The sequence below is a fragment of the Balaenoptera musculus genome, chromosome 2, assembly GCF_009873245.2.
Source record: "Balaenoptera musculus isolate JJ_BM4_2016_0621 chromosome 2, mBalMus1.pri.v3, whole genome shotgun sequence".
Taxonomy (NCBI): domain Eukaryota; kingdom Metazoa; phylum Chordata; class Mammalia; order Artiodactyla; family Balaenopteridae; genus Balaenoptera; species Balaenoptera musculus.
In genome coordinates, this window is record NC_045786.1 from 77,774,920 (window position 1) to 77,798,329 (window position 23,410).

General features: G+C 37.4%; 1 protein-coding gene across 2 annotated transcripts in view; it reads left to right on the plus strand.

Moving 5' to 3' along the window:
• Positions 1 to 1,401: 1,401 nt before the first annotated feature.
• NEDD4 (NEDD4 E3 ubiquitin protein ligase) overlaps positions 1,402 to 23,410 on the plus strand; it is a 151,967-nt gene continuing 129,958 nt past the window's right edge. For both annotated transcript variants that reach the window (XM_036843381.1, XM_036843382.1), the window contains exons 1-4: positions 1,402 to 1,565; positions 15,325 to 15,398; positions 22,620 to 22,698; positions 22,801 to 22,839. In XM_036843381.1, the coding sequence (XP_036699276.1) occupies positions 1,521 to 1,565; positions 15,325 to 15,398; positions 22,620 to 22,698; positions 22,801 to 22,839 (237 nt within the window). In that variant the 5' untranslated portion in view covers positions 1,402 to 1,520. The remainder of the gene's footprint in view (positions 1,566 to 15,324; positions 15,399 to 22,619; positions 22,699 to 22,800; positions 22,840 to 23,410) is intronic.

Sequence of the window (23,410 nt, forward strand, 5' to 3'; positions counted from 1 at the left end):
AAATAAGATATTAAAATGTGTATCAGAAAGAGATTAGGGAAAAGTATTATTTCAAAAATAAAAGAGCATACTAAATATTTTCAGATTTTACTCCTAACCTACTAAAAAACACAAGTACGTGACAGTTTATAAAACAAAGACATTAATACTATGATAGCTTTTTAAATTTAGTTAAGCCAACAATTCCTGACCTTTCTGGAATTTTACATTCATGTTTACTTAATTGCCACTTCTTTCTGCCTAATACAGATGATAAAGTTTGGATGATGTATTAATCGAATTTTCATACATAACACAAATTAAATGGATCCTGCCAAACATAAAGTACAACAAAATCTTATACAACAAACCAATAATATTGGTATTTTAAATGGTTTATTCTGTATTGCTTATGGAAAATTTAAATTAGATTTTGAGATTCTAGAGTTTTGCAAATTTCTGCAACTGTAGGAAAAGGACAAGATATTAATTCTGGCTTACACAATGCGTGCTTATCATTTTCCCCATTCTCTTTTTGGGTGGTTTATTTGGTAAGAGTCTTCCTGTGACTGTGGAACTATAAACCCCATCAGACATGACTATAAAATAAGCATGACTATTCCATAGCACAGGAGGTCCTAGTTTATTTTCCCCCTTCTTCCCTACCTTCCAGTGGTGCTGCAGATCAAGGCTTACTTAGCTAAGCAGATTTAGAGGGTTAAGCCTGGAGGCTGGACGTTATTGGTAGGCTTTAAAGATGGACAGACCATATGACAGGAAACATTGATTGGTACAGTGTTTACAAATCACAAGGAGAGAATTTCAGATCCTGAGTCCAAGACTGATGCGATCCCTACAGGCCTCCCCATTTGCTACCATGCTCAGGCTGAGCTTTGCCTGGGCGTCTCAAGGTCCAGCTTCTATTGGAATCGGCAGCCTTAACCGACAAAAAAGCGGTCTGATTTTTAGTTTGTGGAGAGGCTAACATTAAGCTCTCCTGATCCCAGGTGGCTAGTCAGAGGCCGAGTTCTGGGGCTGATCTCAGTGAGACTTGTTGCCGAGGAGAGCCGCAGCTTTGTTTCCCCGGGGAAGGGCGGACGTCCTCCGGGCGCCACTGCCGGCTCGGCGCAATGCCCTGGAGTCTGCCTGGCTCCCAGAGGCGGCCGCGTCAGCCACTATCCTCCTGGCGTGGGGACGGAAGGCGCGCCCGCGCCGCGCGCGCTCCTCCCACCCGAGCCCCAGCACGCACGTTCTCCCACCGCGCGCGGTCCCCGCGCCCAGAGCTCCACGACGCGCGCCGCTGCCGAGGCGCGGCCGGCCCTCCCCGCCCTGCTTCCTCGTGCCACTGCCGCCGGCCGGCCGGCCGCTGGGGGCGCTGTGCGCCCAGGGGAACACCGCCCCCTCTTCCTCCAATTCCTCCCGCCTCCTCCCTCTCCTCCTCCGCCTCCTCCCTCTCCTCCCTCTCTTCCCTCTCTTCCTCACTACAGTTCCCACTCTCTGGGTAGGGGCGAGCGCGTCCGGTTTGCCGGAACCATTCGGAAATGGCAACTTGCGCGGTGGAGGTGTTCGGGGTCCCGGAGGACGAGGTGCGAGGGCCGCGGGGCTATGGGGCGAGCTTCCCATCGCGCTGCCCGTCAGCCGGACGGGAGGAGGCGGCGGCGGCCAGAGGGACTGCTGTCAGCGCCCTCCTCCCTCTGCGCGAGCTCCGGGAGCGCGCCGGGCGCCGTGGGGACCCCTGGGGCTGCCTGGCGCGCGCAGGCGGGTGGGGTGGGGGGGTTGCTTTAGGGAGCCGCATTTTCTTCGCGAGTGTGTAGACTCTACACCCCTCTCTTCCCTGGAACCGCCGCCTTCCTTGTCATTTTCCTTCAGGAAGTGATGAGGAGGGGGGCTAGTCAGCCAGCGGCGTGAGTGCGCGGGGGCACGCGCAGCACCCCGCCTGCCCCTTCCTGCCACCCCCCGCCGAGTGTGCGTGAGCTCCGGGCGGGGGTGGGGCGGGGCGAATTTCCCTGGAGCTTAGCATCCCGGCTGTTGATTAGCCTGCTCTGGCAGAGAGGCCCATTGGGCTTAACTTTATGGACTTTGACCTGAAGACTTACAAGAGAATTGTCATTAGCTGTTTGGGTTTTTTCTTTTTCATCTGAAATCCTTTTAAACCTCCTTACAGGAGACGGGGATGGGAAAGCAGGCAGATAGATTTTTTTCCCCCTTCTATTTAGCAGCAAGTGTCAAGTGTGGAAAGTTCACGCTGTGTTTCGCTGGTCTTCACTGATATTTTAAAAATTAAGCCAAAAAGTGTAAATATTTAAAAGAACTTCCCACAGCTGTTCACTCAAAATTCTGTGATTTGAGAATTGTCTCTTTTCAGCTAAATAACTTAGGCTGGTTATGCCTTACGTTTATTAAAAATAAGGCTATTTGTAAAGAGTAGTTACATTTTAAGTGAGATGTGGCTTCCCTGTGTTATTGGTGATTGTCTCAAAAATGGGAATGGGTGGGAAATGAAAGGCTGTCTAGTCTAACAGTGACAAGTTAAGTTTGGGGGAAAATTTTAAGCATTCTTGTTCATTGACTAAACTGTCACATGTACCTGTTATCAGGACTAGACCCAGTTAACTGTAAATCCTTCAGCCTAATTTAGATTGATTGCTTAGATTTTCTAATAGTGTTGTAATAGTGCCTTCTCTTAGTAACTTGGTATCTTTAAAAAACGTCTTTTATAAAGTGTCTTTTACATTTCTCTTGAAAGTTCTTGGTTTATAAACAGTGGGCAACTTGTTGATGCAAGCAAGTTATCTCCCAGCGTTTTGAGAATGATTATGTGATGCAGTTAATTTCTTAGTTATTGCTACCAGAAGAGAAACAAAGTGATGGTGGACAAATGGTGGCAGCTCAGCAGTCCCTCAGGAACGACAGTCAGTATATTATGGCTGAAGATAATATTCTAGCTAATGTTCTGTAGAAGAGATCAGAGGAAAATAATGCAGTGTTGAACCTATGATCGCTTTCTTCTTATCAGTCCTATCTCCCTGCTTGCTACAATAAGTTGTTCAATGCAGATAATCTCAAACTGACCTCCAACCCAATCAGGCTGGCCTTGAACTTTCTTTCTCTGTTGTTGTTACTACTCAGAGGTAGGCTCTGCTATTCCAGATTTCTCATCTCACCTTCTTCCAGCAGAGCCAACTGATCATAGCATCTCGCATCTTCTCTCTCTCTCTTTCTTTCTCTGTACAGATCTGTTTTCAGTTGTCTGCTTCTCACATCACTCTTCTGCCGAGCTGAGATAAATTGAATCATGCCAGTTGCTGGGTGGTCAGTAAGCATCTGGGACTAAGGGCCCTCTGAAATGAGGTTTTCCTGAACTGGATGAAGGATTTGTACTTCTGGGCAGTTTCACTCTGTTCACACCGTGGGGGTCCCGGTTGTCAGTCTCATGACTCAAATTTCCCTCCCTCTCCCACTGTTCACTTTTTCCACGTTGAGGAAGAGAGTGAGATAGGAAGATAAGAGACATGATGATGAAGTGTCATCTTCTACTTCTTCCATTGTAATTTGGGTTATTCATTCGACAGACGTTTTTTAGCTGTCTGTTCTGTATCATGCAGTATTCTAGGCACCAGGTACACAGAAGAAAGCGCATCTGCCTGTTTTGTGAGAAGCTCATAGTCTAGTGGGAAAGACAAAAATCATTTGTTTTCTGGTAGAGGTCGCCATCTCATCACTATCACTTGCCTTTTATTTTCTGGTCTATCACAAAAGTAAAAGTGGGCTTAGAAAAGCAACCCCCCCTTCCTTTTTTTGGAAGAAAAACACTGCAGCTATGTCATTTTCTAAAACTCACAGACTAGTGATTATAAGTAAGATAGGTTTGGTATGACAGCAAAAAGAGATGATTCTTATTTTAAATTTGAAACTGAAACAAAGAAAAATGAATAGGAATGGGATAGAAGATAGTGAGAGAAGTGTAATTTAACCAGTATATACTGAAGAGCCCCTGAGTCACACTGTATGAGCATATTGGTGTTGAAGAATGCCAAAATTTAGTTCATTATATCTCTCTCTCACTTTTGGGTGGGTTTTAGCTCTTCTTCCACATATGTGTCTTTGAGTAAGAGATGGTTCTGGCTCCATGTACAGAATTTTGCCATTAAAGAATAACAAACTAAGCAAGTAGTATACTATAATTTATACCAAGTTTGCTCTGACAGTCTCTTGGGATTAACAGTAGAGGATAACTCCCACTCAGCTGTGGTGAGGAGGAGTGTGGTAGATATGGGGCCTGCCATTCAGCATCCCTTCCCCCTTCATTTCAGTGGACTTCCCTGTTAGGCAGAGGCTGGAAAGCTAAACACCATGTTTCCCAGACTCTCTTACACTTAGCATTCTGGAAAGAGGTTGTGAAATAGGTTTCCCAATGAGGTGCACCTACTTGAGATTGGGAAGGTGAAAATGAAGTGGGGCATAACTTCTTGTTTCCTTGGTTTTTTCTGCTGACAAGCGTAGTCATGTAGACATTGAGTTTTTCTACAAAAGTGTTTCAGTATCTGTAACTTGTTTTGTGGGTATTGATAGGAAGTTACAGAAATAGCGGTCTAGATTTGGTATGTTCTTTTTTTTTTTTTTTTTAAACTTTGGGTTTATTTATTTATTTATTTATTTATGGCTGTGTTGGGTCTTCGTTTCTGTGCAAGGGCTTTCTCTAGTTGCGGCAAGCGGGGGCCACTCTTCATCGCGGTGCGCGGGCCTCTCACTGTCGCGGCCTCTCTTGTTGCGGAGCACAGGCTCCAGACGTGCAGGCTCAGTAGTTGTGACTCACGGGCCCAGTTGCTCCGCAACATGTGGGATCTTCCCAGACCAGGGCTCGAACCCGTGTCCCCTGCATTGGCAGGCAGATTCTCAACCACTGCGCCACCAGGGAAGCCCCTGGTATGTTCTTAAAATCAACAGATCTGGCGGTGGGTCCTGATTACCTACCTTTCTGACTCGGGTACATGTAGCAGCTTCCTGGGTAGGCCAGTTCTGAGGTGTTTTCGGGTCCTCTGAAGACACAGCCTACAGCCTGCCTCTCCAGCTCTTCTGACAATTTTGGAAGCACCTAATTCCCTGTATGAGCATCTTTCTTCTTAAAACATGTAGAGTAATTTCTGTTTCTGACAACTGAAACCTGACTGAACCAAGGAAAAGAAGGAAGGAAATAAAGAGGAAAGGGTTGAGTCTCCATCCCAGTTTGGGAGTAGAGTTCGCACATACAGAAGAATGGACGCCTCTCATGCTGACAGCTACGACAATGCATAAGAAACAGGGTAACAAAGAAGTGCATATTCTGACACTTCTAGACCCGCTAACACTGAGCAGAAGCAGACCCTGCCTGTCCTGGCATTGTCCTGAGCCTGAGAACAAAGTTCCCAGCCTATATTCACTGCACACAACGAAGGAGAAGCACAGTGTGTGCACCAACTGCCTTAGAATCTAACCCAATCTTTCACGTGTTGTTTTTGCCATTATGGCTTTTTTGCAACTTTTTAATTCCAGCATCATTCTAAAGTATTTTTTGTGGGTTTCCATGGGAACAAAGAAGTAGATATAATATAGTTTATTTTTAATAGTTTGCTTTTTATTTTAAACCAACAGAAAAGTTGGAAGTACAGTACGAAGAACTCCAAATCCTCCTAAAGCAGATTCTCCAACTGTTGATATTTCACCACAGTTGTTCCATAACCCTTTTTTTTTTTTTTTTTTGGCCATTTTCATTAGTGTTTTTGGAACCATTTGAGGGCAATCTGCAGACACGATTCCCCATCACCACTAAATACTCTAGTGTGTATTTTCCTAAAACAAGAATGCTTTCCTGCATAACAGCCATCCAGCCCTCTAAGCCAGGAAGTCAACAGTGTTACAACACTACCATCCAATCCATAGATCCCATCAATCTTTGACCAGTGTTCTAATAATTTCTCTTCTTCCTTCACGGTCCAAGATCCATCTAGGAGTGTATGTTGCATGTACTTTGTATCAGTTCCTCAGGCTTTCTTATCCTTAACAGTTGTAAGGAGTACAGGCTGTATAACCTATTGATGTTCCTCAACCTGGATCTGTTTACTGTTTCCTGATGATCATGTCAAGGCCACACTTTTTGGGCAGGAATCACAGAGATAATACTGTGTTCTTCTCGGTGTATCATATCGGGAGTACATGATTTTGGCTTGTCTCATGACTGTGGATGATAACCTTGATCACTTAGTAATTTTGGTGTCTGCCAGGTTTCTTCTTGGTATTATCACTGTTTTTCCCTTTATAATTGATTGGTATTTTGTGGGGACATATTCAAAGATTATGCTAGTATCCTATCCCTCATTCATCAGATCTCCATCCACTAGTTTTACTACCCATTGATGATGACTTCCACCTGAAACAAATGCTACTATTTTTTATTTCCATTTTTATTAATTGGCATTCTGTGTAAGAAGAGCCTTTCTTGGCCGTTTGTTTATCCGTTTATTTATTTATTTGTATCAGCATGGACTTGTAGAATCCCACCTTATTCAATGGGTTGTAATTAATTTCTATCCTTAAGTATTTTGTGGCTCAAATTATTTCAGTTTGGCCAGTGGAAGCCCTTGCAGGGAGATTCCTATGTTCTTACGACAAGTCCGCATCATTCTTTGAACTCTTCATTACCTTTTTGGCAGAAGATGTTCCAAGATCCTCTTGTATTTTGCCTGGCCCAGCACTGTCTGGGATCAGCCATTTCTCCTAGAAACATTGATTACATTGAATAGGAAATGGTTTTTAGAAGCAAAGATCTGTGTGCTCCCTGTGCTCAGTGCTACTGGATGCCGTTGCTCTTCAGCCATCTCAGCAAAGAGAGCTGAAATGTATGTGTGTGCCACACATATATACATATATAAGTCAACACATAAATCTATAGCTATTTCTGTATCAATCTCTATTCATATATCTAAAAATAATTAATTCATATAAGTATCTCCAATTCAAATCTAATATTGTACTTCAGGGTTCTTTCTAGTCATAAGTACCTCCTCTAAAAATGAAAATGCTGCGTTTCATTATCCTCAGTACATTTACTTATGTGCTCAGTCCATTTACTTATGTTTTTGGTGTAACTGATTTCCCAGTCCTGCAGGTATCTCCTCTGCCTGCACTTCTGCACCCCACTTTCAGCTCCCTGCATCGTTGGGTGCCAGTGGGAGTACTGCTGTGTATGTCTATGCAACACTCTCCCCCTGTGCTCTGAGTCCCATGCCAGTGGGCATGCTCCTGAAGCCTCTCTGTATGACACCTCCCTCTTTGCCTCAGTGCCCCGTGCAGGTGGGCAGGCTGACCATGCATCTCCATGAAACTCCCTGCTTCCCCCAGACTCTGCCTCAGGCCTGCCATGGACTCCTCTGCACCAGGAAGAGAAGAGGAGAAAGGACTACAGTCTTTCTTAACAGCTAACTATTAGCAATTCATATGTCACATAGGAATAGAATCTCAGAGACACCTTTTAAATACATCACTTAGGGTGAGCAGGGGTATAAAAAATGGAATTTGACTAGGTTGTAATTCTGGCCCTGTCACTTACAGGTCATCTGGCATAAGTTTTTGACATCTTTCAGAGCAGGATTTTTTGTTTTTCACATCTTTATTGGAGTATAATTGCGTTAGTATCTGCTTTATAACAGTGAATCAGCTATACGTATACATATATCGCCATATCCCCTCCCTCTTGTGACTCCTTCCCACCCTCCCTATCCCACCCCTCTAGGTGGTCACAAAGCACCGAACTGATCTCCCTGTGCTATGCGGCTGCTTCCCACTAGCTAGCTATTTTACATTTGGTACTGTATATATGTCCATGCCACTCTCTCACTTGATCCCAGCTTACCCTTCCCCCTCCCCGTGTCCTCAAGTCCGTCCTCTACATCTGCATCGTTATTCCTGTCCTGATCCTAGGTTCTTCAGAACCTATTTTTTAAATTCCATATATATATGTTAGCATACGGTATTTGTTTTTCTCTTTCTGACTTCACTCTGTATGATAGACTGTAGGTCCATCCACCTCACTAGAAATAACTCAATTTCGTTTCTTTTTATGGCTGATTTTTTTGATTGGGTTGTTTTTTTGATATTGAGCTGCATGAGCTGCTTGTATATTTTGGAGATTAATCCTTTGTCAGTTGTTTCATTTGCAGATATTTTCTCCCATTCTGAGGATTGTCTTTTCATCTTGTTTATGGTTTCCTTTGCTGTGCAAAAGCTTTTAAGTTTCATTAGGTCCCATTTGTTTATTTTTGTTTTTATTTCCATTTCTCTAGGAGGTGGGTCAAAAAGGATCTTGCTGTGATTTACGTCATAGAGTGTTCTGCCTATGTTTTCCTCTAAGAGTTTTATAGTGTCTGGCCTTACATTTAGGTCTTTAATCCATTTTGAGTTTATTTTTGTATACAGTGTTAGGGAGTGTTCTAATTTCATTCTTTTACATGTAGCTGTACAGTTTTCCTAGCACCACTTATTGAAGAGGCTGTCTTTTCTCCATTGTATATTCTTCCCTCCTTTATCAAAGATAAGGTGACCATATGTGTGTGGGTTTATCTCTGGGCTTTCTATCCTGTTCCATTGATCTATATTTCTGTTTTTGTGTCAGTACCATACTGTCTTGATTACTGTAGCTTTGTAGTATAGTCTGAAGTCAGGGAGCCTGATTCCTCCAGCTCCGTTTTTCTTTCTCAAGATTGCTTTGGCTATTTGGGGTCTTTTGTGTTTCCATACAGATGGTGAAATTTTTTGTTCTGGTTCTGTGAAAAATGCCATTGGCAGTTTGATAGGGATTGCACTGAATCTGTACATTGCTTTGGGTCGTATAGTCATTTTCACAATGTTGAGTCTTCCAATCCAAGAACATGGTATATCTCTCCATCTGTTTGTGTCATCTTTAATTTCTTTCATCAGTGTCTTATAGTTTTCTGCATACAGGTCTTTTGTCTCCTTAGGTAGGTTTATTCCTAGATATTTTATTCTTTTTGTTGCAATGGTAAATGCGAGTGTTTCCTTAATTTCTGTTTCAGATTTTTCATCATTAGTGTATAGGAACGCAAGAGATTTCTGTGCATTAATTTTGTATCCTGCTAGTTTACCAAATTCATTGATTAGCTCTAGTAGTTTTCTGGTAGCATCTTTAGGATTCTCTACGTATAGTATCATGTCATCTGCAAACAGTGACAGTTTTACTTCTTCTTTTCCGATTTGGATTCCTTTTATTTCTTTTTCATCTCTGATTACTGTGGCTAAAACTTCCAGAACTGTGTTGAATAACAGTGGTGAGAGTGGGCATCGTTGTCTTGTTCCTGGTCTTAGTGGAAATGGTTTCGGTTTTTCACCATTGAGAATGATGTTGGCTGTGGATTTGTCATATATGGCCTTTATTATATTGAGATAAATTCACTCTATGCCTACTTTCTGGAGAGTTTTTTATCATAAATGGTGTTGAATTTTATTGAAAGCTTTTTCTGCATCTATTGAGATGATCATATGGATTTTATCCTTCAGTTTGTTAATATGGTATATCACATTGTTTGATTTGTGTATATTGAAGAATCCTTGCATTCCTGGGGTAAACCCCACTTGATCATGGTGTATGATCCTTTTAATGTAGAGCAGGATATTTAAGTCAGCTGATTTGCCTGTCTCCTAGCTATGTGTGTTGTTAGGAATATTCTACAGCACCTGGAGACATGTAAGATTGCTGACTCCAATTGCTAAGTCCACTGTTCTACTGAATCGATGTTACTGACCTCTTCCTTCTTGAAGCTTCTATTTAGTCTGGTTCCCATCTCAATCCTGTCAAAGTTTTAAGAGGATAAATGAATGTAAGGTTAAGAGGTCTGCAGATAAATGACAGGAGGAAGACACAGCACAGACAAATGGAAAAAGGTTTTGATAAGACTTTTATGGAATAAGTATGTCTGTAGCTCAACATAACCTCCTGGCCTGACCCAAATGTCTGGCTTCCCTCATGTGAGCCATGTTGGGGCAATGAAGAGAGTAATGTGAACAAACAATCATGTCAGTGCATATGGATGCCTTAATGAAGATATCCTCCTTTAGAGTAAAAGAGTCAATTGAAATATAATCATAGCTGCCTTTAATTGAATGCTTGCTATATGCTGGGCTCCAGGTTCTGTGTTCTCAATGCTTTGGCTGTAATTGTCATAACAGTCCTGCAAAACTAGGTAATGCTCTCCCCATTTTACAGATAGGAAATCTGAGATTGTGATTTGCTCAAGGACTTCTCTCAGTAGGTAGCAGATCTGGGATCGAAACCCAGAACTCTTTTGTAACAAAGACATGGTCTTTCCTCTGTCCTACTGCAAATAGTTGCTCAAATAAAAGAATTTAACAGAAGAGATTCTTTCTCAGGAAGATGATGAATGGAACATGTGCAAAATTAACTTGTAATTGTTCCTCTGTTCTTCCAGATCTTCCATCTTTTTTCTGTTGTTGTAGCTTTTAGGTGGACCTATGAAGTACTTGAATTCTGTATTTGCTTGACATATATTTGTTGAACTCTTACTATATGTAAGGTGTTTGAGTCAGGCTGTGAGGCTATAACGATGGACAGCAGACTTTACTGAATTTACAGCCTAGAGAGAGAGAGGGCCATTAAATATATAATCACACATCAATGTTTTATTAATGTTTTGAAGGAAAAGGAGTGTAAGATAAAAATATATAACAGGAAAGAAAAGAATTAATCTTATATGGAGGAGGGGAGAGAGTATGAGGAAAAGCTGAGGAAGCAGACTAAGGATGGATAGGAGTTAGCCAGGCAGTGGAGGAAAAAAGCCTTCTAGGTAAATAGAACTGCATGTGTAAAAGATGAAATGGAGAGGAACATAAAGAAGGCTAGAGTGTTGGAGAGAGAGGGATGGTATCAGGAGGTGAATCTGTAGAGGAGAGGAGAGCAGAACCCGGTCAGGCAGGGCCTGAAGGCCGTTTATTAAGGATTTTGTATTGGATCCCAAGTGGAATGGAAACTCACTAAATGCCTGTGTGAGCATATGCACATCATCATCATCATCATCATTATCATCATTAACATTGCTATTATTTTTTTATAATTTTTTTCTCATGTAGTTAACATTTTCTTTGCTTGTTATTTCTTCATTTCTTCCTGCCCCTCTGACTTTCCATCTGTGATAACTTTTTTTCTGCCTGAAGTACATCCTCTAGAATTTCTTTCAGTGAATGTTTCCTGCTAATGAACTTCCTTGGTTTTTGTTTTTGGCTGAAAATGACACATCTTTACCTGCAATTTGCAACCTTTCCATTTTGCTTTCAAAAATCAATAAAACTGTCTTGTGAGTGGAAGGGGAAGATTCCAGCTTTAGTGAAGAGCCCTGATCTGCTTGAGGATAATGTCTCTGTTTTGATTAAGGAAAAGATGTTTCATTTTTGTTTCTTTTTTACTCATTTGAGTACTATCCAGAATTCTGTTAATAATACTTTTAATATCATGATTCTAAAATTACTTAAGAGTTTGGTCTCTAGTTGCAACATACATGTTCTTCTCCTTCATTTTCAAAGATGATGTGAGATGTGATCTCTGCTTATGGATGTGATTGAAGAGAGCTGTTTGGACAATTTTCTAGCATAAATTTCTTTTTTTTTTTTTTTTTAAGAGATACATTGATTTTTTTTTTTATAGAAATTCACGTTCTTTTATTTATTTATTTATTTATTTATGACTGTGTTGGGTCTTCGTTTCTGTGCGAGGGCTTTCTCTAGTTGTGGCAAGTGGGGACCACTCTTCATCGCGGTGCGCAGGCCTCTCACCATCACGGCCTCTCTTGTTGCGGAGCACAGGCTCCAGACGCGCAGGCTCAGTAACTGTGGCTCACGGGCCCAGTTGCTCCGCGGCATGTGGGATCTTCCCAGACCAGGGCTCGAACCCGTGTCGCCTGCATTAGCAGGCAGATTCTCAACCACTGCGCCACCAGGGAAGCCCACTAGCATAAATTTCTAAAATGAAGTTAAATGAATGCAAATATGCAAATAAGTGGCATTTCTTATTTAATTTTCTGAAAGAATCTTGAATCACTGTAGCCTTACATCATTTAACCACAGCATCTAAAGTAAGTAGTTCTCATCTTTGTGGTGGGAAATGCAAGGATAAAGTTTAAAAGTTAAATGCATCTGTGACTGCAAGTTATCATCCCCTGGAATTGTTTTTAGTTAATGCTTGCTACATTTTTCTTCAGGAGACTTCTGGGGGACAGTTTCAGTAGAGGCTAACACGGATGATTTTTAAGTCAGGAGCTCCACAAATATGGATTAACTTTTTTAGAGGGGTATGATAATTTCTTTCCTCAATTAAGGTCATGTATAAATTATAAACACTTGTCTGCACTTAGAAAAGGTAAGATTATTTGCTGAGGGCACCTTTGATTATACTTTACCACTTGAAAAAAATTGTGCTTATTAACTCATCAGAGAAAAGATTTCTGATTTTCAGAATCAGTCCTACTATAAAGTATAGCCACTTTCCAGTCAACTGGTATAGGAGAATTCAGGTGTAGGGCCAATAGAATATTTTAATTGGCCTAATTATTCAATGACCCTACAGGAAAAAAAATGGTAGTTCTGTAAATCTCTTCAGATTTTTGGAAATCGATTCCCACAGAAAACTGAAATTTCAGTTTATGTTTTCCTCTCTGATTTTCAATTCTATCTTTATTTCTGATACTTGAGGATTTCTCTTCTTACTTGCAAGATCAGCTGTATATTTAATTATATTTGGTGATGGAGGAAAGTTATAAAATATCTAGCATCTCTAGTCAAGGATTTTTGTGTTGTCTGAATTTGTCATCTGAGTTTTAGAGCTGATAGAATATTTCTGTTATCATATTTATTCAATGAAACCTCCAGGAATAAGGGTGGGTCTAAGTATTTAGAAACGGAAGAAGATTGAAATAAATACCCTATGATATGTATATTTTCCCCCACCCAGATCTCTCCTCAGAAAGGAATATGACCTACTACTTGCTGATGGAATAATTTTATTATTTTTTAAATTTTTATACAGTTTTTAAAGGTTACTTTCCATTTAGTTATTACAGAATATTGGCTATATTCCCCGTGATGTACAATACATCCTTGAGCCTGTCTTACACCCAATAGTTTGTGCCCCACACTCTTATATTGCCCCTCCCTGCCTCTCCCCACTGGTAACCACTAGTTTGTTCTCTATATCTGTCTGCTTCTTTTTTGTTTTGTTCAGTAGTTTGTTGTATTTTTTTAGATTCCACATATAAGTGATATCAAACAGTATTTTTCTTTCTCTGTGTGACTTATTTCACTTAGCATAATGCCCTGCAAGTCCACCCATGTTGCTGAAAATGGCAAAATTTCGTTCTTTTTTATGGCTGAGTAGTATTCCATTTTGTGTGTGTGTGTGTGTGTGTGTGTGTGTGTGTGTGTGTGTGTGTACCACATTTTTTCCCCATTCATCTGGCTGATGGAATAATTTTAGAGTAAAATCAGTTAGATTGCTCTCTGTTGGGCAACATTTATTTCACATTTGTTGATCTTATAAATGCTACTGTGAATACTGTTGTACTTATGGCCTTGTGTACATGAGTGAGAGTTTATCTAGGGGTTATAACTAAAAGTGCAATTCCTGGGTTATTGATTTAGAACTTCTAGTAGATATTGCCAAATATCTCTTCAAAATTATTCTTCAGTTTATACTCCCACCAACAGTGTATTAGAGTTCTCTCTTGTGCTTGCTTTGGCAGCACTTACACTAGAGGTCTCTTTTATTATTGGTGAAATTGAGGATCTTTTCATGTGTTTATTGGCCATTCTCTATGATTTCTTGTATTATGTTGTTTAAACCTCACTTAGTGGCTTTTAGGACTTCTTTATATAATCTGGATAATCATAATTTGTCCATGGTATACATATTTTAGATATTTCCACCCTGTGTGTCCCCTTGTCTTTTCATTTTGTTCATGGATCTTTTTCCATATGAAATATATAAACATAATTTTAGTGTCAAATCTAACAGTTTTTTCCATTAGAGTTTGTATTTTTTTAATCCTTTCCTACTCCAATGTTAGAAATATTCTAAAGTATCTTATGAAATTTTTAAAGTTTTCTTTTTCACTTTTAGAATTTGATGTATCTGCAATTTGTTTTTAGATATAATATAAGATAGTGATCAAATGCTATAGTTTACCTCTTTACTCATTCTCACTTTTCCCTATGAATTTTAGAATCATTTGTTAAGATCTATGAAATAATTCAAGGAGGGGAGTTGAAATTGTATTGAATTTATAATTTACTTTGGAGAAAACAGATAATAATATTAAATATTTACTTCCATGAACACAGTGAATTTCTTCATTTATTTATATTTTTCTTATTTTCTTCAATAATTTACAAATTTTATCCATAAAGGTTTTTGACTTTTATTAATTTTATTTCAGTGTATCTAACAGTTTTGCTTACTTGTGAATTTTTTAAATGTGCATTCTGTTTTATAGTATTTTTTTACCCACCTTTTTATTTGAAAAATTTCAAATCTATGAGACAATAAAAAGAATGGTATAATGAACACTTGATTACCCATCAGCTAAATCCATAAATTGGTAACATTTTGCTTATTCCTTTTATTTCCATACACACACACACATACGCTCATGTTCAACTTTTTATTTGCTGAGACATTTAAGAGCAAGTTGCAGACTTTATCTTACTTTGTCCCTAAATACTTCAATATGTATCTCTTAAAAGTAAGACATTCTTATATAAAACCTCATAATACTATTATGATACCCAAGAAATTTAATGTTTCCTACATTAAAATATCAATACATTATAGTTTTATTTAATATATAGTTTATTGAATGGGATTTTTAAAATAATTACCTAAGTAATTATTACAAATGATTATGAACTCTGTATTTTGTGTTATCCTGTACCTAGCAACAATGATAAATCTATATCAGTTCCAATAATTTGGCTTTAGATTTTCTTGGAAACAATGATAAATCCTTACTCATTATAACAATTTGGCTCTAGCTTTTTTGGCTTTTCTTTGTAGATAATCAAGTCATTACAAATAACAATATAGTTTTTATTTTCCTTTATATAGCTTTTAACCAAATTAATTCCTGAAAAAGATTCTTCCAGTTAATTTTAATATCCTGTTACCTTATTTGATATATATATATACACACACACATATACACACACACACATACACACATATATATATAAAGATAATGTGTCTTGAGTAAGTTATAAATATATGAAAATAAAATATAAATTTTTGTATTTTAGGAAACTTCCCGAATTGTGAGGGTAAAAGTTATAGCTGGAATAGGCCTTGCCAAAAAGGATATCTTGGGAGCCAGGTAAGTGTAAGAAGTTGGGTTGTAATTTTAAAACTTTGTATTTATTAATTAGTTTTTTCCCAAACTTTGGTTAGATGAAAAATTGAGTAATATTATTAGTAAGCTGTTGTATGAGGTAGAATAATGTTTCTAGTTGGTGGTTTACTAAATTCCTTGACATCTGAATTGCAGAGTTTGTGAACTTAGGCAAAGGTATAACTGAGAGTGGTAGTTATAAGATACATTATTGAGTTCTGTTTCTGAGAATCAGTAAAATTCTAACAGATGAATCCTTTTGCAGATAACAACCATAAACTGTGAACATATTATAAAAACCAGCAAGTTAAAGGCAGTGGAGAGTGAACAGAGCAGGTAGAGAGTCTAGTGGAGAGTCCATGTTTGGAGGTGTGGAGTTGTACTGAGTGAGTCTCCAATTTTATGAATTAGTCTGAGGCCACATGGAATCAGAACATGGAAAAATTATAATATTCATAGACTGGGAAATCAGAAGACTTACTCTGAAGAAAACATGACAATGGTGGGGACTCTGGAAGGGAAAGAACTGGAGAGGAAATTCCCAAACTATGTCCACTGACATTTTTGGCTGACCCTGAATCACACATATGATAGCAGATTCAAAACAACTCATTGGAGGACAAAAGATCTGAACAGAGATCAGGGTTGCTGCCCAAGAAACAGAGCTTGTGGCTCTTGTCCAAGTAAGATAATTAATTACATGCTAAAAACAAACAAATTCTCATCAAAGAGAAAGTACAGTATCCACAGTCTCCACAATTTAACATTTATAATGTCTAAGATATAATCCAAAGCTATATAATTTATAAAAAGCCAGGAAAATGAAACACATTCTCAGTAGAGAAAAGAAAATATGCTCACAATAAGTCAAAAGATTGAAAATCTCAGGAATGAAATAGAAACCATAAAAAATGAAAATTCTAGAACTGAAAAATATAATATTTGAAATTAAAATTATTGGATGAAATTAACAGCAGAATGGAGATGACGAGGAAAAATTAATTGAACTTAAAGATAGATCAATAGAAATGATTTCCGAACCGGAGATGAGAGAGAAACAAAGATTTAAAATTTTTTTTAAATGAACAGAGCCTCAGGGACTTGTTAGATAATATCGAACAGTGTAACATACATGTACTTGGAGTCCTAGAAATGGAGAGAGAATGAGGCAAAATGTTGTTTGAAGAAATAATGGCCAAATTTTTTCCAAATTTGATGAATGACACAAGTTTATAGTACCAAAAAACACCAAGCAGGATAAACACTGAGAAGAACATACTGAGGCACATAATAGTCGAGCTGTTGAAAACAAAGTATAAAGAAAAATTCTGACAGAAGAAACTCGGAAAATGACAAATTACATACAAGGGACCTATAATTCAGTTGAGTACTAACTTCTCACCAGAAACTATGGAGGCCAGAAGAAAATGGAACAATAGAATAGCTGTCAATCTAGAGTTCTCTACTATATTCAGTGAAAATATTCTTCAGGATGATGACAAAATAACATTTTCAGATAAAAGAAAACTATGAGACTTTGTCATTGGCAGACCTGCACTGTAATAAAAGCTAAAGGAAATTCTCCCAGCTAAAGAGGTAGATGTCAGATGGAAACTCAGATCCTCAGAAAGGAATGAAGAGCATCAGAAATGGTAAATATCTAGAAACATATGAAAGACTTTTTGCTCTCTTCATCATAATTTTTTAGAAAAAACATATGCCTGTTTATATCACAACTTACTGTTTTGTACTGTCTCATAGATGGAATACATATAACAACTATAGCATAAAGGACAGGGATGGTATGCATTATGAACCTTTTTAGTAGTGGAATAAAAAGTAAGCATGTATATTGTAATACCTAGATAAATCACTAAAAAATAATGTAAAGAATTATAGATTAAAAAGCAATAGAAATTTTAAAATGAAATTCTTGAAAAAATAAAATAGTTAAACAAAAGGCCAGGAAAAGAACAAATGATCAAAAAAGAGAGAGAGAAAGGGGAGAGGGAAGAATAGAAAACTAGTAATAATTTGATACACCTAAATCTAATCATAACAATAATTACATTAAACATTAATGGACTAAGGTGAATATGAGGTAGAAGTTATTAGAATGGATTGAAAAAGAAGACCCAACTAAATGCTGTCTATAAATGATGCACTTAAAATATAAAGACACACGTAAGTTGAAAGAGAAGGGATGCATAGCCATACAAACAAGCATGTGAAGACTGAAGTGGATATTTTAATATCTGATAAAATAGATTTCAACACAAAAATTATTTCCAGATATTTCACAATATAAGAATAAATTCATCAAGAAGATAAAACAATCATAAAGTTGTATGTTCCTGCCAAGAGAACTTGAAAATATATGAAGCAAAAGTTGACAGAATTAGAGGGAGAGAGAAAAAATTCCACAATCATAGTTGGAAACATTAGCTCTCTCTCAGCAGTTAATAAAACAAGATTAAAAAAAACAACAAAAACAGTAAGTTGAACAATATTATGAACTTTGATGCAAAGAACACTTCCTAACAACCACCAAATACACATTCTTTTCAAGTGCACATGGTATATTCACATTATTTATCGATTGCTGCACAACTATAGTTACCTCAAACTTAGCAGCTTAGAAGAACACATATTTATGATTTCATAGTTTCTGTGGGTCACAGAGTCTGTGCATGGTTTAACTGGGTCCTCTGCTTCAAGGTCTTGAAAATCTGCAATCAGGCATTGGCCAGGACTATGGTCTCATCTGAGGCTTGTTTGGGGAAGCATACACTTCCAAGCTCATGTGGTTGTTGGCAGCATTCAATTCTTTCAGACTGAGGGCTTCAGCTTTTTGCTGGCTGTCAGCCAGAGGCCACCCTAAGTTTCTTGTCACATGGCCTTCTTCATATGACAGCTCACAGGATAGCAGCTTGCTTCTTCAAAGCATCAAAGGAGAGAAAGTCTCCTAGCAAGATGGGTTACAATCTTTTGTAATGTAACCACATACATTTTGTCACTTTTGATGTAATTATTGGTTAGAATACACAATCCTTCCCACATTTACGAAGAGGGGAACACAAAAGGCATGAACCTTAGGAGGTGGGGATAAAAGAAGCCACCCTAGAGTCTGTCTGCCATATTATGCTGGACAATGAAACAGTAAATTAAACAAGTGCAAAATTTACATTATTTTCAAGGGCATATGGTACATTCACCAATATAGACGATGTGTAAGACCACAGCACAAGTCTCAAGAATTTAGAAAAGATTGAAATCATATGGAGATGTTCTCTGATAACAATGGAATTAAGTTAGAAACCAATAACATCCAAAATATTTGGAAATAAAACAGTACACTTTGTTTTGTTTATAGGTCAAAGAAGGAATCAAAAGATAAATTAGAAAACATTTTGAACTGAATGAAATTAAAATATAGCAACATCAAAATTTGTGAGATGCAGCTAAAGTATTAGAGGAAAATTTATAGTTTTAAAATGCTTAACTTAGAAAAGGAGTAAGATCTAAATGAATGACTTGAGTTCTGAGATTAAGAAATCAGAAAAAGAAGAGCAAATTAATTCCAAAGTAAGTAGAAGGAAGAAAATAATGATAAGGGCAGAAATTAGTGAAATAGAAAATGGACAGTGATAGGAAAAAATCATTGAAATGAAAAACTCATTCCTTGAAGGGATCAATAAAAATTTTAAACTTCAAGCTAGACCAATCAAGAGCAAAAAAGAGAGAAGGCACGAATTACCATAATGGGAACAAAAGCAGAGGCATTGCTATAGACCCTATGGAAACGAAAAAGACAGAAAGGGAACACTGTGCGCAACTTCATGCCAATAAAGAATCATGCACAACTTAAATGAAGTAGACAAAATCTTTGAAAGATAGAAATTACCAAAATTGATCACAGAAGAAATAGAAAACTTCAGTAGCCCTATATTGAACCGTATATAGCAATATTTGATCAGGCGGGATTTTTCCTATGAATATAAGGTTTGTTCAACATTTGAAAAAAGTCAACCACTGTAAATCATCACATTAATATAGCACAAAAGGAAAAAAATGCATGATCATTTCAATAGGTGTAGAAAGTACATTTGTCAACATTCAACACCCTTTTATGATAAAAACTCTCAACAAACTAATAATAAAATGCAGAATTAGTTTAACATATGAAAATTAATCAAGGTAATATACCATATTAATAGAATAAAAGAAAAACATCATTTCAATAAAAACAAAAAAAGCATCTGACAAAATTCAGTACCCAATCATGACACAAAGTCTTAGCAAACTAGGGATAGATGGGAGTTCTAGACATGATTAAGGTTTTCCGTGAGAAAGACAATAGCTAACATCATGCCCAGTGATGACAGTCTGAATGCTTAAACTCAGGAATAAGAAGCGTTGTCTGCTCTCACATTCTGTTCAACACTGTACTGGATGTCCTAGCCAAGTAATATGACTAGGAAAAGAAATAAAAATAATGCAGACTAAAAAGGAAGAAACTTTTTATTTGTTGACTGTCTGATCATGTACATAGAAAACCCTAACGAATCTCAAAGAAACTGCTAGAACTAAAATATAAGGCCACAAGATACAAAGCCAGTGTACCAAAATTAGTCATATTGTTATATCCTATCAATCAATTAACAATTGGAAAATGAATTTTTTAAATCTGTTTACAATAATATAAAAATTAAAAACTTAGAAATAAATTTAACAAAAGATTTGCAAGCACTGTACACTGAAAACTATAAAACATTGCTGAGCAAAATTGAAGATCTAAATCGATGGATAAATATTTTCATATTCATGGATTGGAAGATTCATTATTGTTAGAATTGTATTTCTCTCCAAATTGAATAGATTTGGCTCTATCCCAATCAAAATCCCAGCCATGTTTTTTTTTTTTGAGAAATGGATAAGCTGATTCCAGTATTGTTATGGAAAGTCAAAGGACATAGAATAGCCAAAACAATTTTGAAAAAGAAGAACATAGGTGGAGAACTTATGCTACATAATTTCAAGACTTTCTATACAGCTATAGGTAATCAAGACAAAGTAGCATTGGCATGAGAACAGATATATTGTTCAGTGGACTAGAATAAAGAGTGCAGAAGTACACACACCCCCCCACACACATACACATATACATGTATTTGGTCAGTTGCTTTAAATATTAAGGTAGTTCAACAGAAAGGATAGTCTTTTAAGTACATGATACTAGAACAACTGGTTATCTATACGGAACAAAATGAAGCTCTTTCCTTATCACACATAATATAGAAAATTAATAAGAGCTAAAATTAATAAATTCTAGAAGAAGAGATAGGAGAAAATATTTGCTCTACTGAGTTACACAACGATGTCTTGAATGGGACTCAAAAAATATGAACCTAAAATTTAGAAAGAAAAATGTTGAAACAGACTTCATCAGAATTAAAAACTTTTGTTGTTTGAAAGACACAGTTAAGGAAGGGAAGAGGCAAGCCACAGATTGGGAGAAAATGTTTTCAAAACATATATCTGACAAAGGCCTTTAATTCACAGTATATAAAGACCTCTTACAACTCAATAATAGTATGATAAAATGGCCAATTAAAAATAGGCAAAACTCTTGAACAGACATTGTGGACTATCCAGGTGGAAGTGTCTAGCTGGGTGGTGAGATCAGGAATATATATTTATATTTATATTTATATTTGAGAGGATATAGTTAGTTGTTAAAACCACGGATGAGATTGTGAAGGAAATATGTAGAGAGAACAAAAGGGAGAACCAGAAGGGACTTGTGTCATGAAAGCTAAACAAGATGAGTTTCAAAGAGGAAATGGTCAGTATTATCAAACCTACAGAAGACCAGTAAAATAAGTGCCTAGAAAGTGTCTATTGTTTTAGCAAGATTGGTGACTTTTCAAGGAATGGGTCTGAAGGAAAGAGGTGGAAACCAGATTATAGGGCTGTGAAGAGCACTGGGAGTTGAGGAAATGAAGAAAGGGAGGTCGTATGCCATCTCGGTTAAGCGCAGGGCCTCTGGAGCCAGGTGCTTGAGTTTCACTTCTTGCTTTTCCGCTTCCTAGCTGTGTGATCTGGGATGAGTTGACTTACCTCTCTGTGTAAAATAGAGATAATAATCATACCTACCTCATAGGTCGTTATAAGGATTCCAAAATTTAATATATATAAACTGTTTAGAACAGTGCCTGGCACAGAGTAATTGCTATATAAGTGTTAGTTGTTATTGTTATTATTATTACAGATTATTCTCTTGGAAAGTTTGAGACAGAAAGAAAAGAAATCTAGTTTGCTTTGCTGGAGGCAGGAAGGAGAGTCAAGGAGTGGGGGAGTTTAATAACATTTCTATGACTGGAAAAACCTAGGTCAAAGAAAAGCTGGAGATATAAAAGGGAGAAGTCAAAATAGATGACGTAAGGTTCCAGAGGAAGTGGGAGGAAACTGGACAAGGGCGATTGGGTGAAATACCTGCATCACTGAGGTTAGGGGTAAGATGGGCTCTGATAAATACCAGAATGTTGGGAGTATTACGATGACTTTGATTTTTGTCAATTAAAGTAAAAGGTAAGGTTGTATAAGGAAATGGGAGGAGGGAGTTTGTGGTGGAGAATGGTGGGTACTTGGGATCCCCAAGAGAAATGGGAGAAATTTGACCATGGACAAGTAAAATGTCTAAAGTCTTTTGCTTTGCAAACCTAAATATCACAAGGTTTTCCTTCTCCATGTCTCTTTGTACAAGGGGTTACATGTCATATAATTATTTTGAACTGAAGCACTTTGCCTTTATTTTGTAAAAAGAGTTTATACCCATGAGATAACTTGGAACAACCTGAGGTCTTGCAAAGCTATTCTTGAGAATCATTGAATCAACCTTCTTAACCCAAAAGAGGAAGACATGTAATAAAGATAAAACAAAATTTCAAAAATCTTAAGAGGTTGGAAATCATTAAATTGTGATTAAAAGGTTTTCTTTCTAATTCTTTGTCTATTTCACTAACATCGTATTTCAGCTTTTTAACAAAATGCAAAGATTTACCCCTGCCTAAGGAACCCTTACTTTTAAGTGTAGGAAGTAATTGTAGAAATTGTTAACAAGGAAAATTCTGTGATTTTTATAGTTCGAGTAACCTGCGTTTGGGAATAAGCAACAATTAACTTTTTTTTTTTAAATTTTAACAGTGATCCTTATGTGAGAGTGACGTTATATGACCCAGTGAATGGAGTTTTTACAAGTGTGCAAACGAAAACCATTAAAAAGGTTAGACTTCACAGTATTCAAAATTTTCAAAAATATACTTTGTTTTATTTTTATATGACAAAATATTAAAAAGTTAGTTATAATATGTTTATTGTCTTTTAGACTTTGAATCCAAAATGGAATGAAGAAATATTATTCAGAGTAAGTATGCATTTTATTTCATTATAACAACAAAGATTTTTCTGAGTAGGTTAGAATGATAAGTTCTCACTTACAGTATTCTTAAATGTATCTTATAAGAATTCGTAAAAATTTAAAAGACTTAAATCTAGGTATCCCCATTTTGACATGGCCCTGGAACCATTTATCTTATTATAAAAACATATGTAAGGTAATGAAGAGGTAAAGGATAATTGTAAACCTGGAATTATCTTATTCTAATTTAATTCTGATTTAGAGAACAGTCTTATTCAAATTTTGCAGATTTTGATTTTAAAGATGCAATATTTGTGTCTCTCCAGTCATTTGTTTATTTATTTATTTATTTTTGGCTATGTTGGGTGTTTGTTGCTGCACACAGGCTTTCTCTAGTTGCAGTGAGCGGGGGCTACTCTTTGTTGCAGTGCACAGGCTTCTCATTGTGGTTGCTTCTCTTGTTGTGAAGCATGGGCTCTAGGCACATGGGCTTCAGTAGTTATGGCATGCAGGCTCAGTAGTTGTGGTGCATGGGCTTAATTGCTCCACAGCATGTAGGATCTTCCCGGACCAGGGA